The following is a 16,914-nucleotide window of genomic DNA, read 5'->3' as shown; positions in this document are numbered from 1 at the left end:
CGGACCACTGACATTAATCCCCTGGTGCAATGTCACATTTGGCCGTTAATACGTCCTATAATTTATTAATGCATTTGATCTGGCAATGTAGCTGAGATTCAGGTTTGGTTATTCTGAGCTCCAAAAAAAATGTCCTTTTATTCATTTAAAATGGAAAATTAGTCACTCTGTAAATGAGGGACTTGGAATATGTCTTTCATCATTGTTTTCTTGTTTTCCTCAGGCGATCTGATTCTTAGTAAGCTCCTGATTCTATGTTGTATTTTTGTTCATCTGGTTTTGTTCATTTGTTCATCTTTTGTATCCAAAGAAAGATGTCATGAAAAAATGTTCAGCATGTCCGAAGCGACATCTTCAGTAGAGAAAATGATTGGCCGTGATTTCTATGGTTGCCATAGTGTTGATTTCAAAATGTTGATAATCTTTCACCAAGATGTCTACTTCACCTTACACGACTGTGAATGTGTTTGACTTTAGTCTTAACTTGGGCCCTCAGTAAAAGGAAATCTATACAGAGAGCCTGTGTTTGTTATTGATTAATGTTGAGTTTGCGTAGTGCTTTGGATGCAGTCACAGTGCATGGTGTGTTGTACAGCAGATAAGACTGCCTTTTTTTTTTATGTCTTATGTATTATGATATTACAAACTCTGAATAACCATTTAAAAAAATTATGTGAACCTACTACATATTGTGAGTTTGCAAATGAACATTATAAAGAAGCATACAAAATGCTCTTAGTATGTGACCTTTGACATTAGCACCTTGTTCAGTGTCCCCCAAATATTAAAGCAGATCCATTCATCCGTATATAACCTTGTAAATATATGACGCTTAAACTGCTTTGGCACAGTTTTTGAGGCTCTGCATTCCAAAAGTAAACAGTGTTCCCCTCTCTGCATTCTTCTCCTGGACAGGTGCGCTGAAGGTATGGACTGTAACTGCGTTAGTGACCTGCTACTCACGCCGCCTGTCCCTGCCCTCTGGACGCCAGGTGAGTCAGTCGCGCAGACAGCAGGAGGTGGGGTGTTTACAGAAACGAGAGAGAGAGAAGATGTAGTCGTTAGAGGGTAAACTGAATGATATGCTTGACTCCATGCTGTTTGAGAAAGAGAAGTTGAGGTTATGATAGGACTGAGTGGATTGCGTTGATGCTCGTAGTATCTGATATGCTATAATTAGTATTGAGATGCTAACAGATGTATTTACGTCAATGTTTCTTGAGTTCTGTAGTTGCCATGGTGATGTATTTACATTCTATATCCACAACCGTGTGATCCACTGCTTGTTAACTGCTCGTGAGTTTAAAGATAATTTCTTGTTTCAAAAAATATCTGTTTCATGTCTGATTTTCATTCATTTTTGTTCTACTCGTACATCATTACAAGTAACAGGAGATAACATTTTTTTTGTTATTATGTTATTTCAGGCAGTTTTTGGGTACATGATGCAAATTCACACCTTCTTATCAAATGGTGTAAACAGACAAATATTCAGTTGGGAGGGACACAAAACAAAATGGAAATAAATCAGTTAATTTGATTTTTAAAATAAGTTTGTTGGTTAGATCTGTGTATTTTTTTATTGTTAGCCTGTTAGTAACAGAACATGTTAATATTACAGACAGTGCATTTTTTCATACCTCTTGTTTGGATTCGATGTCTCTTCTCGCAGACATTCATTAATTACTGGTAGGCTCAAAAGAGCAAAAAGAAAAAAAAAGAGAGAAAGAGAGAGAGAGAGAGAGAGAGAGAGAGAAAGAAAACCTCAAAAGACTTCCCTTCAGTTTAACCAAGAGCCAAAATCTCACTGACCTGAACCAGGCTTTGGATCAGTAACGCGGGCCGAGAATCCCTGAGGCAGGCCGTTTGATATTAAACACACGAGTCCTTCAACCCATCGTTCTCATCAGTCATTTGGACAGCTTAGCCCTTCGGCTAGCATCTTAAACCCAAACAGGCCTCAATCACATCCTCCCGCTTTCCTGTCTCCCCTTCCCCAGGCATCGCCTTCCCGGACTGGGCCTACAAACCCGAGTCGAGTCCGGGCTCCAGGCAGATCCAGCTGTGGCACTTCATCCTGGAGCTGCTGCAGAAGGAGGAGTACCAGGGGGTGATCGCCTGGCAGGGCGACTATGGCGAATTCGTGATCAAAGATCCCGACGAGGTGGCGAGACTCTGGGGCATTCGGAAATGCAAGCCTCACATGAACTACGACAAGCTCAGTCGTGCTCTGAGGTAAAACCCACTTTTTGTGTGTGTGTGTGTGTGTGTGACGGGGAGAGCATTGTGCATTTGTGCCTGTGTGTGCTCCTGTGTTGTGTGTATAACTTCATAATTATGCTATTACATTATTTTCACTTTTTGTGAGAATTCCTTGTGTCGGTACAATATTTTGCATTTTCCGTTTTTTTTAATGTCACACTGTCACTTTGCCTGCGCTTTGAATTGATGGTTGGTTACTTGTATCACAGATCTCCAATAGTGAACTGTATATGAGTTTAAGGAATGAAAGTTTGTATCTTATGTCTTTCTGCGCATGACAAGTTCATTAGTGTTAAATGAACTCTGTGAGTTGATTTGTTGTGTATCTGAAATGAGTAAACATCTTTTCTATATTTGCTTAGTACGACATATCTCTATTTTTCTGCCTGCGAGAAAAAAAAAATATTGCTTAAGATATTTTTAGTGGTGCTTTCCTCAAAGAATATCAATATTTTCCATTTTGTGGTATCTTTGAACATCCAGATAGATTCCCGACTCCAGCATGAGGCCTCTATAAGGAAGATTTGTCAATACGGATTTCGAAATTTAAACCTCCTTAAAATATTTTATATGACGAAAATTCAATAGTTCAAGAGCCTTTATCAAATCTACCGCTCCGCTCGTCCGGATCAGAAACTTGAAAAGCTAAACTTTTTTTTTGGACTTTTTAAAGTGTTTTAGACATCGATGTTAATTCAGATGATCTGCATGCTAATTACCCACACCCTCCTTCTTTTATGTAAATCATACCATACTCTATACTCCATTTCTCATTCCTCCTCCCCCACCCTCCCATTCCATCCCTCGCTCCCTCTCTCCCTCCCTGCCCCCTTCCCCTCGCCATAATAGACGCTGTCGTTCCTTGCTAATTGTTATGAATTGGCGTGAGCCGTAATTAGCCTCGTTGATTAGCCTTGCTTAATTGCTCAATTAAGGGGCAGCGCACAATTGCCGCGCAAAGCAAAAGCGAACAAATCATTGCTGTAGCGGGGGCCGTAGCAAACGTATGAAAACGGTTCGGTTGAACTTTGCAGGGAGGGGTGGGGGGGGGGAGAGATGGGAGGTGGGAAGTCAAGCATAAAGTGTGTTGAGATTAAAGAGCCTTGTCTCCCATGCATAGGTGAACATATTCAAAGGTCTAAAGGATCTCAATGCTAAGATGGTGCAGAAAAGACTTAAATGAAACCAGACAGATTATCTATCTTTTTTTGTTTCCAACTGAACTGTTTTCCTGAAGCGTGCGCACGCACACACACGCACATGCACACGCGCACACACACGCATGCGTACACACACATGCACACACACACGCGCGCGTACACACACACAGCGTTATGATGATGTTGAAGTCAAATCCAGGCAGTTGGATTCCAGTGTTTTCCTGATGAAGGATGTATAGATGTGGTTGTCATGACTAAAGAAGGGTCGTGAACCCTGGAGGTCATTTCTTTGAGGGTCATGTTCATATTATTTTTCTTATGTCATTATCATCTTTAAGACAGATCTTGTTTAACACATACACACGGGCACGGAGAAGAGAGCGGTTCTGCCGTATGCGTCTTTGCTCTCTGCTTACTTCAAGTGTTAAACTTAAAATTAAAAACGTACAGAATCTCAAACACCATCTACAGTCTCTTCCCTGGCAGTGCACTCCTTCCTCCACTAACGCTCTCCTCTCTCTATCTCCTTCTCCCCTTCTTTTTTTCTCTCCCCACTTTGCTCTTCCCTCTCTTTCTTACTTTAATCTTTAGGTATTACTACAACAAGCGCATTTTGCACAAAACCAAAGGAAAGCGATTCACCTATAAGTTTAACTTCAGTAAGGTGGTTCTGGTGAACTATCCGCTGTTGGACATGGCCAGTTCTCCTTTCCTCTTGGCCCAGAACCACTTCAACAGTGGCTCCACCACACCAGACTGCAGCCCTGTCACACCTGAGGTATGAAGGGAAACATGGGAAAGGGAGGGGGTAGGACGCTATGGCCTATATATGCCCGCTACTGAACTGTTAAACGCACAGACAGACAGACAGACAGACAGACGGATAGACAGACAGACGGATAGACAGACAGATAGACAGATAGATAGATAGATAGATAGATAGATAGATAGATAGATAGATAGATAGATAGATAGATAGATAGATAGATGAGAGTTTCGTGTGGTGGCAGATGGCTAAAGTTGTTTTGAAAAGCAGTTTGAGGAGTCCTATTATGGATATTATAATGCTTGTGGCATTACAATACACATGGGGAAGAGTTCCTAGTGTTCATACAGGCTTCTCAGCATTAACAAGAGATTTCACAACTAGAATAATACTGGAAGGAACAATTCAGTTCGCTTCACCTCTCTGTGAAAATAATTGCATATTGTGATAATTATAATACAAAGAGAGATGAACTGAGACGGAATCAGTTTAAAAATCTATGTTATATATATATGTATATTTCAGTTTAAAAATATGTATATGTATGACAGAGATAGCCTAAAGGGATAAAAAAAAAAATCAAACCAAAGATTATGATGTGTGCGTTTACAATGGATGGTAAAGGTCAGGGAAATATGGAATCTGCTGGGATTTTTCAAGGTCGTGTAGCTCTTCCTTTAATCCTCAGCATTTAAAAGATTAATGTAGTTTCTTTTGAATCCATACCATATCAGACCTTCCATGTTAACTCAGATGTAAGTGATGCAACTGTGTAACTGTGTGTTGCTGACTGTGCAGGCAGGTGGAAATCCTACTGTGCGTGTATCGAATGAATTGTATTCATCTTGTTGTTTTTTTTTTTCAGTATGTTTTATTTACTGTTTGTAATGGTTGCAGGCTCATGAGTGGATTATTAATCATTATTTGCCTTGAGTCATCCTTAAACTTGTACTAAAATAATTATTATTTCAATATCAAGCCCAGAATGTGAATTAAAATGTCTTTCCACGGGGTAACAGTGGAGTTACAGAACTGTTAAATTAAGTCAGATATCTGCATGTATATATTCAAATGATTGAGGTTGTACTCATTTGCATGTATATACTCAATGATGAATCACTTAATGTCATTTTCATTATAAAGACAGAAATACTGACGTGCGACTGTATTGGGTTTTCATGAGGACAGCGTTGAATAAATTTTAGAGATCTGACAGTAGGCCTAGCATTTTTATGTACATTAAATAAGGTCTTCGGTCATTTTGCAATACGGTTGAGAGACCCTCTAAGAGAAGAATTACGGTGTGAAGGAGAAAGTGGAACGATTGAGTCAAGAGGCCTTTTTAAACAAAAGAAGATGTTATCCCCTTTCACATTCTTGTCTTGGATGGTGTATCCATCTCTGTCATCGATTTAAAATGAAAGAAATGAAAGAAAAAGGCAGTGCGTTAGATCAATGTGTCGTAATTAATGCAGGTTTGTTAAGCAATCGGGATCCACGAGCTTGGAAGTACAGTCTCGCCCTTCAAACTCTGTACTGAGGAGTGACAGACATTATTGATCCGCGCGACGTGGTTAAGGGGAAAAAAACGAGAAGGAAAATCTCTCTGCCGTCTGTCACAGGAGGCTCTCGCGACGACTTTGCAGTTTCCTTGATTTTAACTTCATCCCTACCGCCCACGTTTTAATCTTTCCCTTGAAACTCAACCTCGAATTTGGGTTAGAGTTTGCCCTCCTGCTTCTTCTAAAAGACTTTTACTTTTTTCTCACACTATAGGCTATAGGCTATGGGCCACGTACTAATGTTAGCCAAGTTTGCCAGTGCGACTTCGAGGATGACAGCAGTAGTTAGAGAGTTACGATACAGTTCTAGAGCATAAAGCGAAATTAGTTCGCTCTCTCTCACACACCTGAGTCTTCTCTCGGTGCTTTGATAAATGTCACTTCAAGCGCTTGTCTTTTCACGCCGACGCAGTAGCATTGCGGTCCCATAGTATCGCTTTGTTTTCAGCGTTTTCATAAGTAATTTCAAAATCTACCGCTATGTTAGTTGGTCCTTTAAAAATCTTGATCACAAAGCGACAATTCCAAAAAAGCGTGCTCACGTTTTCAAATACGATCTAGTGGTATTGTGCTGCAGACTAGTGAACCAGACAGTATGACAACACAATGTTAGCTGGCTTGCCTTTTGGGATCAATAATGTACGTGAATTCTCGTGATTGTCCTCTTGGGTTCCATTATGGTGTTGTTCACGTTCTAAAAATACTACACTGTGGTAATGATGGTATCACACATCAATTAATCTCTCTCTCTCTCTCTCTCTCTCTCTCTCTCTCTCTCTCTCAGACACTTCAGTCCCTGTTCCCTCGTTTGCCAGAGTCTGCTCGAGGGGCGTCTCTCTTTGACCGAGGAGCTGGAGGCCCAGGGCCGGAGAGTGACAAATTGAGGCTGGACACTTTTCCCTTCCTCAGCACAGGTAAGGATGAGCGGAAATGAAGGAAGAGAAAAGAGATGAGTTAAAAAGGCAGAGATGAGGATCTGTTTGATTTGATTTCATGTGTACTCGCTGTAAGTTTTAAAGGGAAATGGAAGAGAGAGCAGGGAACGTAGAAGGGTTTCTTTCTTTGCAGAAATTGTTAGGAGAAGCTGGGACAGGAGAATGAAATATGGTGAAATATAAAGAAATGACGCGAGAGGAAAAAGAGTGATGAGGGATGATTTCAGTGGGGGGTTGATTTAAGCCATGCGTTTGTTTTGTGTTTTTTTGTGTGTGTGTGTGTGTGTGATTGTTTGTAGTCATTTGCATATTCACATGCAAATTTGCATCTTAACCCATCTGCTCTTGCACCTCCTCTTTGTGTGTGTGTGTGTGTGTGTGTGTGTGTGTGTGTGTGTGTGTGTGTGTGTGCGCACAATCTTTTGTCTCAGGAAACACTTCAAATGTGTGTTACAGTATCGGTGCATCAGAATGTGTGCGCACATAGTGTGTATATGGGTGTGTGTGTTTGCGTGCGTGTGTGTGTGCTTGCGTGCGTGAGTGTGTGCGTGTGTGTGTGTGTGTGCATGAGTGTGTGTAAGACATCCTATCTCAGTAACACTCCTTTGCCCCCCCCCCCCCCCCCAACTTGTTTGTCCTCAGGTTGTTTTCCCCCCTCCTCCCCTCCTTACCCTCTTCTCTCTCCCATGTGTCCGCCCTGTCCTAATCCCTTCCCAGGCAGGAAGGCCCTAATTGAGGGTGCAGGCTTCAGTTTGTGGCCTGTGGGCGCCCATTACTGTGTTTTCATAAGCAAGTGAGGCCTGCCTGACTGATTCAATATTCATGTGTCTGCCAGCTACTCCTGGCCCTACACACAGAGAATGCACCACTGTCAAATTAGCCCTGCATAGCAAATGATAGAGAAAGAGAAAGCGAGAGAGAGACAGAAAAAGAGAGAGAGAGAGAGAGAGAGAGCAAGAGAGAGAGAAAGAGAGACAGAAACAGAGGTGCACGTTTCAACTGCAGATGTATGAGAGGGAATTCTCCCGTGAAGTATATATGTATCACATGGTATATATGGGCAGTGAGGTGTATAACTTTGGATAAATGCATCGAAACTTCTGTTCCCTGCTTGAGGTTGGCTCTAAAAGGCACGATTAAGGGTGATTTAACAAATTAATTCATTTGCATTGGTTCACCTGTAGACCCTGCATTCAGTATTTTGGTATGTATAATTAGAACTGCCGATAAGAGTCTAAATCCGAAAATTTTCATCTCGCCTTACGTATTAATAATTAAGACTAGCCACGGGTTTTATTGATCACGGATATGCTGTTTTTTTTTTTTTGTTGTTTTTTTTTTAAACATCATGTGACACTCAGGTATGAGGGAAGCCTAACGGATGTTTGTAAAGATTAACCTCCTTCCCTCTTTTTCTTTTTCTTTTTTTTTTTTTTGCTGTCTCTCCTCTTCTCCTCCTCCAGGGAGTCCTTGTTACTCTAAACCTCCATCTCTGCTGGGTCCTTACCCCCGTAACCCGACGTTTGACTACCCGTGGGGCTTTAATCCTTACCTCCCGGGGGCCTTCTCTCTCAACAACTGCCCCAAATTACCCCCCGGCTCGCTGTACCCCTCCCATTTCTACCCCAACCCGCTCCAAAGCAGCCTGTCCCAGCTTCCCCACCCGTTCTCCTCTCTCTTACCCCCGGGAGATGGCGCAGGAGCTGAGAGAGGAGGAGGCGGGCAGACAGGAGGGAGCAACGGCACGGCGGGCGGCCAGCCTCCCAGGCTGTGCATCCCCCCGTACCCCGGGAGCGCCCCCCTGGGTCGAACTGAGGTGGGCAACGGGGGTGGCGCGGGAGCCGAGAGGGAGAGGGCGGAGGCCACCGTCCCGGGCGGCGGAGGTGGCGTAGGTCTGGGGTTGGGTTTGGGGTTAGGTCTGAGTCTGGGTGGGGTGAACCTGGGCAACGGAGGGGGTCGCCAGAGCCCGACGGAGAGGCGAGGAGGGGTCAAGCAGGACCCGGAGTCCGATTCAGAGCTGGAGATCACCGACCTGAGCGACTGCAGCTCGGAGAACGAGAACGAGCCAGACTTCAGCGTCGGTAAGGAGGCCAGGATCGGAAGCAGGTCGCACCCCCTGGAGGCCAAGAGCGGAGCCATCGGGGGAGCTTTGCCACCCCTTTCTTCTCTCCCTCCACCTGTGTCTCCCCACCCCTTAAAGAGTTTAGTGCCCCTGACTCCTCCACCACCATCCCTTCCTCCATCTCTCTCTCCCTCACTGGCTTTAGTCGATCGTCACAGGGAGACAGAGGCTCTGAAACTCTCTCATAGTTAATATATTCTCCTCTCCAAGCTTCTCACTGTCCCACAAGCTCTCTCTCTCTCTCTCTCTCTCTCTCTCCCTCTCTCTCCCTCTCTCTCTCTCCCTCTTTCCTTCTCTCTCCCTCTCTCTCTCCCTCTCTCTCCCTCTCTCTCTCCCTCTCTCTCTCGTTCTCTCTCTCCCTCTCTCTCTCGTTCTCTCTCTCTCTCTCCCTCTCTTTATCTTTCTCTCTCTCTTTCTTTATCTCTTGATGTCATGCTTTTTCTTTTTTCTCCCTGTCCTTTCATCCTTTCATCTTTTGAAAGGGTGTCTGATTTAGCCTGTTTTTTTTGTTTTTGCTCTCTCTCTCTCTCCCTTTAACTTTCTCTTCTTTGCGGTTTGCCCCCTGGTTTGTCCTGTCCCTCTCTTCCCACTCACCCCTCTCTCCCATTCTTCTACATCCCCCACCTGTCTCTGTGTCCTCAACAAACTCTCTCTCTCTCTCTCTCTGTCACTCCTCTCTGTTTAAAATGTACAGTATGTCAGTGCACCAGCACGTCCAAGCTGTGAGCACAACTATCTTTTCGTTGTGGTCGTTTTCTGCTCAGTGTTTTCCATTCCATTCCTCCTCTCTGAATTCAAATGTAGCCAGCACACAAAGCACTTTGTGAAAGGGAACCATCACGTTAAAAAGGACACAATAAAAACGCACTCTCAAAGGCACTCGTCCTCTGGCGAAGTAGGCGGTGTTGGTAATTGATTTGATATTTTTTTTGGTTTTTGTTTGCCATGACGCACAGTTGTAATCAAAGTTTTAGAGGTAGGAAAAATGATGTCTCTCTTTGTCTCTTTATCCCTCTTTCCCTGCTTTAATCAGCACCGTGCTCTGCAATTTAGTCCTGCAGCAAAATGTGCTTTTTCAAATAGCGTTTTATATGTACAGAGCACCGACACGTTTTCCTCAACGACGCAACTTTAGTCCGATTCGTTCCACGGACTGTCCGGTTTTAGGTAGTTTATGTTAAACATTGTACCGAGGTACCGGGTCCAGCCGTGCAGGAGAAAATGCAATAACGGCGACGGCAAAATGAGTTTTTAAAGCAATTTGGCTGTTTTGCAATAAAGCTTTTATTTGCATTTGCAATTGAACTGGGCTCAAGGCTTTGAAACGCATGACATTGTCAAACAATGCCATCTAATGGTGAAATATGATTTCTGCTTCCTGCGACTGTCGAGGCGTTTTAACTTCACATTCCGCCGAAATGAAAATTTCTCACCAATCGCCATGTAATTCGTTTTATTTCTTGCATTTCTTTTTGCTTTTGAATATATTTTCTTGTGTGTTTTGTACAATTAACTATGTTTCAAACAATGTGATTATGATTTCATTTAATATTGCTTTACAGCATAACAATGTAAACTGCCATCTGTAGAACTGTTCTCAAAGACCAGAGGTAGACAGAGAGAGAAAGAGAGGGGAGACATACCTATGAATTTGTAATTATATTGCAATGTGTATATATTTTATTATTGTGTACATTTACATTTAATTATTATTATTATTATTATCACTATTATATGAAATAGTTGTATTACTGTGACTTTATTATGTATTTAAATGGAAACAGATTATGAAGAATGGATAACTATAGGTGTAATATTGCTCTGGGTTAAGAGTGGTAGAGCGACTGTGATCAGATTTTTTTTTTTTATATATATGAAGATGGTGTTTGGACAGGGTACGGTTTAATAATTTCACGACTCTTTCTGCTAATTGTGCCCTTCAGTCATTTTTTTTTTCCCTGGATGTTCTAAGAATCCACTGGGTGCAAATATGCCCCTGGTTTAATGTTCTAATTTATTTATTTATTTAGTTCGTTTTAGTTTGTTTGTTCATCCAGTGTTAACGTACTGTAATTAGTCAAATGTGAAACATATTGGTTGCTATACTTTTGTTTTTCTTTTGGTTTTATTTATTTATTTATTTTAAAGGTATTTGTTTCAAACCACTGTTTATTTATGTTGTCAGTATCTGTCGGACTATAAAGCAACATCTTCAGCTATTGAACGCTGAAAAACAGTGAAATTTGCTCAGTGTGAAACCAGTATCTAAAGCAATGTGTTAAACAAGAGACATTTGTTTCAAAAACAACAGCGACTGGGCTGCACTCTTCTACTTCCACTTGACTCATTCTTGTACAGTAAAGAACAACAACAACAACAACAAAAAAAAAAATCACCACTGTAAATAGGTTTTCTTTTGTGTATTTGTGTGTACACATCAAAAAAAAAAAAGAAAAAAAATAGACAAAAAAGTTCCTTACATTGAGATTAGCAGTGGTTTTGTTTTGTTTTATTGTAAAGAGGAGTAATGAAAAGGGTGACGTAGGGAGGGCGGGGTTAAAAAAAAAAAAAAAGTAAAAGAGTAATATCTTCAACAGCAATAAACATTATTCTGGAGGTTTGATCGTTTGAGTGTTTTTGAATGTTTGCCTTTAAATCTCATTGATTCCCTTAGAGCAAATGCGTCGACGTAGACAAGATAGGGAAAAAAAAAAAAAACATTTTTACCTCGGAAATGTTTTGTCATGAAGAAGATGGTAGTGGTTAGAAGCGTAAACCTTCGACCTCGTCGTGATTAGATTATGTGATATGGAGTATTTTGATTTTGAAAAACAGGTCACATTACACTCTTTATTCTATGCTCCTCTGCGGGTGTTTATAGAGAAATAAATAAATGAAGCATATGGATGGTTATTATATCTTTAGTGTAGCAGATGCACAGACATGTCTTAGAATGGCTGTTCCTTTCAGTTTGCCTCCGTATTCTTAATCTGCAGATATTCCTACAGATTATTACACATCATGCTTACAGAGAGGCTCTCTCTCTCTCTCTCTCTCTCTCTCTCTCTCTCTCTCTCACTCTATCTATGTACATGGGTAGACATAGAGATAGACATAGATGATATAGATATATTCAGGGACCAGAGCTACATGGCATTGCTGAAAATGTAAGATCCATTTCCGAGGCCAAATATGTTATTACAATGTATGATCTACAGCTTTGATCAAGGAGAATTTTAACCTTTGTTGACACACACTACACATATTTTTTCAGATTCCTTGAAAAAGAAAATATCTTTGTCTTTGAATGTCAAACAAACTGACAGAGCCAGTCTACATGCTGTGCGTGCATGTGTGTGTGTGTGTGTGTGTATGCTCGATAAACAGAACTGAATCTCTCTCTCTCTGACATAATTTGGAGAATTTTCAGTGTTGAAATTACTTTGCCACAAGATGGCGCTTTCGGTCCATTGGCAAATATTTCTACTGCCCCCCCCCCCCCCCCCAAAAAAAAGAAAAAAAGAAAAATCAAGAATACCTTCTTTTCTTTATTATTATGGACACTGTAAAATTTTCACTTTCTTTGCAAGTGAGAGAAGAGCTATAGCAAGTTGGTCTACTAGCTCTATAGTTAATTTCAACATAATCTAGAGCACTAACTCAGTTTCTTTACAAGTTGCGCAAAGTTTATATAGGATTTCATGTATTTATTTTAATTGAGTTGACGTTCAAACACTGTGAGAGAGACACATGTGCATCTGCCGGGAATGGGAAAACAGATAGACTCAGGATAACGTAAACGTCCTGTTTTTGTACAACACACAGGCTACTAAAATCACGTGTGAATTGATTTTATGAAAGAATGGAATGTACCATCTGTGGAAAGAATAATCCCAGATTGAAAGCACTCCTCAAAAATCTCATTCTCAAAAAAAAAAAAATCTCTTATAAATTACGTCTACCCACCGGTCACACGCTGTAGCAAAAATAGGCCTGTGTCAAATTTAAATAGAACAAAAAAAATTACAACTTTTTTATTTTAAAGTAACACACGTGAGCTCAATGTGGGTCCGCGTGAGAGCTTCCCTAAGTGATTTACAAATACAGTGCAATATGCCAAATTTTCAAAATGGGCAACCACTTCTGATCACAGATCAGCATTTAGAGCGATGGGGAACATATTAAGTGTAACACTGTGCTGTGCGGAACCAAACACCCCATAGGGTCGCAATTTTTGAGTGTTTTCCCCCTACTTGTCGTCTCATCCCGAACAGGAAGAGACATTGAAGAAAAGTTTCACATGAAATACACTTATGAAACATAAGTCCAATACCGAAGAATTTAGACACCTTTTAGTATTGCAGAGCAGTCAAACGAACTGCCTCATTTCACTCCTTTTCAGAAACGCATATCCAGTGTGCTCTCCTTTGCTGTCAAAATTTGTGCGCCCCAAAATATTTGCTACTTCCGCGTAGCTTACAATGTTTTTTTTCTACCGACGTACGGCAACTTTAACCAGGAAACCGTTATAGGCGCGTCTCTCTCGTTTCACCTTCTTTGCAGGTAAGCTCTTCGTCTGAACAGTATGGAATGCAACAAATGGGACAATATTGTTGTTGTTAATATCAGCAGCATGTTTTAGAAATATTGGGTGATATGGTTTGTCGCCTGAGACCGCTTTCCTTGGACTGTTAGCCTCGGCAGCTAACAAGTCATCGAGTTTAGACAGCGTCTAGCTGCAGGAATGTTTTGTTTGGCAAGTAAGCATTAGCAGAATTTCTGTACATTTTAGATTTTTTGCATTTGTTCGATTGCATTTCGTTTAAATTAGGTCATATTTACTACTATTGTGTTCGAATGTGGTCTTTTAATTCACTAAATCAGTACTGTTTTGTGAAGAAAATGATTACATCTGGGTGAAAACTAGCAAATCCAAATTCGGTCTTTGAAAGAATGTTGCGACTCATGACATGTAACCAGTTGCAAATTCGTGGTAGCGAAACTAAGCGGACATCAGTGAACTGGCAACATTAAAACTACATTTGTGAAGATATTAATCGATCCGCAATTGACTAGGCCTATGTAACAGCCTTCGTATCCACAATCTGTACAGTAGCAAGAATTACAATTACTGCACTTGGGCTGCATGTTTTTCCACCAGGCATTGTGAAAGATTATGAGGATTAGGTGCACTGAAAAAGATTGCTTTGATCCTAAGATCATGTTCGATATTTTATAATGTATCGGAATCACTTCTGTTAAGTTCTTAGTAAGGTAACCGATTCACTTAAAAAAAAAAAAAAAAAAAATCTTGTGTACCTACGTTGACGAACGCGTTTTTACCGCAGCTGACATTTACAGATTTGTCCAACCGATTAGATTCCTAAGTGTATTTAAATGCCGTGCACTTTAGAAACATCGCCAGTCTTAATACTGTTTTGATCTATCTCTTTCCGACAGCAGGAGTAAACATGGATCCAGTTACATTTGCTTCTCAGACATCGTCCATTAACCTATTACTACTTTATAACATTAATATGAATGGACATCGCTAATGGTTTACATTGTTTTTTTTTTTGTTTTTTTTTTTCTTTTTATCTTCCCTCCTGCTTCTGTCTTCACCACCTCAGCTATTTGACACACTAATGACAAGTGTATTTTGGAAGTGCTTTTCATAGTTTTGCTGGTCAAATATGTTTCTGGGTACAAAATTATATTTTAAAGTGAGACCAAAGGTTTTTGTGGGGCCAACATTGTGTAAATTCTAGTTTTACATGGTTCAGAAATGCAACAAGGATCAGCTGACTCTGTGATGCTAAAAGTAATGTTCACAACGTTTAAAACTAAGCTTATTCACCTCTAGAACACACAGTTCATCGCTAACGGTTGCACGAGAAGTGACTGTTTTCCCAGTAACCGATGTAATCTATTGACTTTTTTTTTTTTGAAGCGTGATAATGAGATGTCATTGCAGTGAGGCATAGAATTCGTGGTGGAGGGAGAAAAAAAAAAGAAGTCACTGATGTTTACGTTGTCAGTTTGAAATACATTCAGCTCTCAGCAACGCTGGCAAACTGTAGTCGACACTGGAGGCTCGTCTTTCGGGTTTCTTAAAACATACCGCAAACAGGCCGAACCCGAGTGTAATTTTTATAAAGTGACACTCATTAGTTTGACATTAAGGTGGTTTGATGAGCTCCTCCTGGAACCCCTCAGGCCCTGTGTGTGTGAGTGTGTGTGTGTGTGTGTGTGTGTTTATTCGGGATGCCTTGGGCTGGTTGCTGAACTGGAGTTGTCAGGGTATGTCTGCTCCCGGTGAGTAATGTGTTGGTGTTTGGGTAAAGGTAGTGCATGATTTGTTGTTTGAGGGAGGGAAGTAACCGAAGAGTGTGAACAACGTTGCCTCACGCTCGTCCAATGCTGACACTGCCTTCTTTTTTCTTCTCCTTTCCTTCCTCTCCCCTCTCCGTTTCTCTCTCTCTCTCTCTCCCTCTCCCTCTCCCTCCTTTCTCTACCTCCTTTGCAAGTTCAGTCTTGTCTGCCTCGAAGGTACTGACTCTTTCATTCAGTGGAATGTAGACAAATTTTTTTGCCTCCCACTTTTTTTTTAATCTGTTTTCTCTCTCTCTCTCTCTCTCTCTCTCTCTCTCTCCTCTCTCTCTCTCCCTCACTTCATCATTTATTTTTTCATTTTATCTTACACACACGCGCGCACAAACACACACATGCATTGTGTGGTTTCTCACCTTGGCAGATTTGTGCACATCTCTTAGACAGATATGTTTGCCCTGTACAGGAAGGTAGAAATCCCACAAGACTGAAAAAAAAGAAAAAAAGAAAAAAAAAAGATCCAGAGATGGAGGGCAATGACAAAACACTTTGCTAGATTCACGTAACAACTCCTGAAGAGATAAATGCAGACTCTTCATGAAAGACAGGGGAAGATTTAGATCTTGGATTTGAGACAGCTGTTGTTGCTCATTAATTAAAATTGAATCTTGGGCATTAGTTGCAGCTGATAATGTCGTGTTGCAGTGCTGCCCCTTCGTGACAGATCATAGCGTTGCCTTTGGAAAAGCCTGAAATGCAGGTTCGTCGCTCCATTGGTGAACTCCCTGGGATCTCTGTTTGCCTGAGAAGTGGGCGGAGTCAGAGGTAAAGCATGTTAGTCAGTGGACTGGTTTGCACTTCAGAGACAGAGCTGTCAATGTGGCCACGCCCCTTTAATACCCCCCCCCCCCCCCCCCCAATGTCGCTGCTCCTGCTGCTGCTGCTCCTGTGTTCAGCCAGCGTGTCTGACTCGGCACACCCTGTTTATTTTGAGTGTGTCTTTGTGTGTGTGTGTGTTTGCGTGTGTGTGTGTGTTTCCTCACAGCATGGGGGGAAAAATGACGATTTTTCACAGCAACACTCAAATCAAAAGCTGCTCTGTATACGTCTAGACGGTTCACTGTCTTTGTGCGTGTGTGTATGTGTGTGTGTGTGCGAGTGTGTATTTGTATGTATGTAGGTGTGCACGCACCTAGGTTCTGGTCGTGGTCATTTTCCAAAAAGAGTTGAAGTTGCTTCGCAGAGACCTTTAAGGCCAAAGACACAAAGACTTCATCCAATTGGCAACTGATATAATGCCACATACAGTTCATATGGCACTATGTCATATTAGATTAACAGGTTTCACCATAAGACCAATCAATGGGTTTCTTTTTCTTGGTGTGAGAAATTGTGTGTGTGTATTTCTGTTTGTTGGTGTGTGTGTGTTTGCGTTTATCGATGTGTGTGTTCGTGTTTGTTGGTGTGTGTGTGTTTGTGTTTGTGCATGTGTGTGTGTTTGTGTTTATTGGTGTGTTTGTATTTGTGTTTGTGTGTGTGTGTGTTTGTGTTTATTGGTGTGTGTGTGTGTTTGTGTTTGTTGGTGTGTGTGTTTGTGTTTGTTAGTGTGTGTGTATTTGTGTTTGTTGGTGTGTGTGTGTATTTGTGTTTGTGTTTGTTAGTGTGTGTGTATTTGTGTTTGTTGGTGTGTGTGTGTATTTGTGTTTGTGTTTGTTGATGTGTGTGTATTTGTGTTTGTTGGTATGTTTGTGTGTGTGTTTGTGTTTGTTGGTGTGTG

General features: G+C 41.3%; 2 protein-coding genes across 2 annotated transcripts in view; both read left to right on the top strand.

Moving 5' to 3' along the window:
- Nucleotides 1-928: 928 nt before the first annotated feature.
- erfl1 (Ets2 repressor factor like 1) lies at nucleotides 929-8,999 on the top strand. Its single transcript, XM_030783433.1, has 5 exons — nucleotides 929-992; nucleotides 2,001-2,235; nucleotides 4,014-4,200; nucleotides 6,535-6,664; nucleotides 8,149-8,999. Exons 1-5 carry the CDS (start codon nucleotides 929-931, stop codon nucleotides 8,997-8,999), a joined length of 1,467 nt encoding a protein of 488 aa, XP_030639293.1.
- Nucleotides 9,000-13,316: 4,317 nt separating this feature from the next.
- Nucleotides 13,317-16,914, top strand: part of arhgef1 (Rho guanine nucleotide exchange factor (GEF) 1) — a 39,721-nt gene continuing 36,123 nt past the window's right edge. Inside the window, exon 1 of the mRNA XM_030783421.1 lies at nucleotides 13,317-13,370. The gene's annotated coding sequence lies outside the window, so the exon portion shown is untranslated. The remainder of the gene's footprint in view (nucleotides 13,371-16,914) is intronic.

The sequence above is a fragment of the Chanos chanos genome, chromosome 9 (assembly GCF_902362185.1).
Source record: "Chanos chanos chromosome 9, fChaCha1.1, whole genome shotgun sequence".
NCBI classification, from domain to species: Eukaryota; Metazoa; Chordata; class Actinopteri; order Gonorynchiformes; family Chanidae; genus Chanos; species Chanos chanos.
The sequence above is the reverse complement of the archived record's forward strand: the minus strand, read 5'-3'. Positions and strand labels throughout refer to the sequence as shown.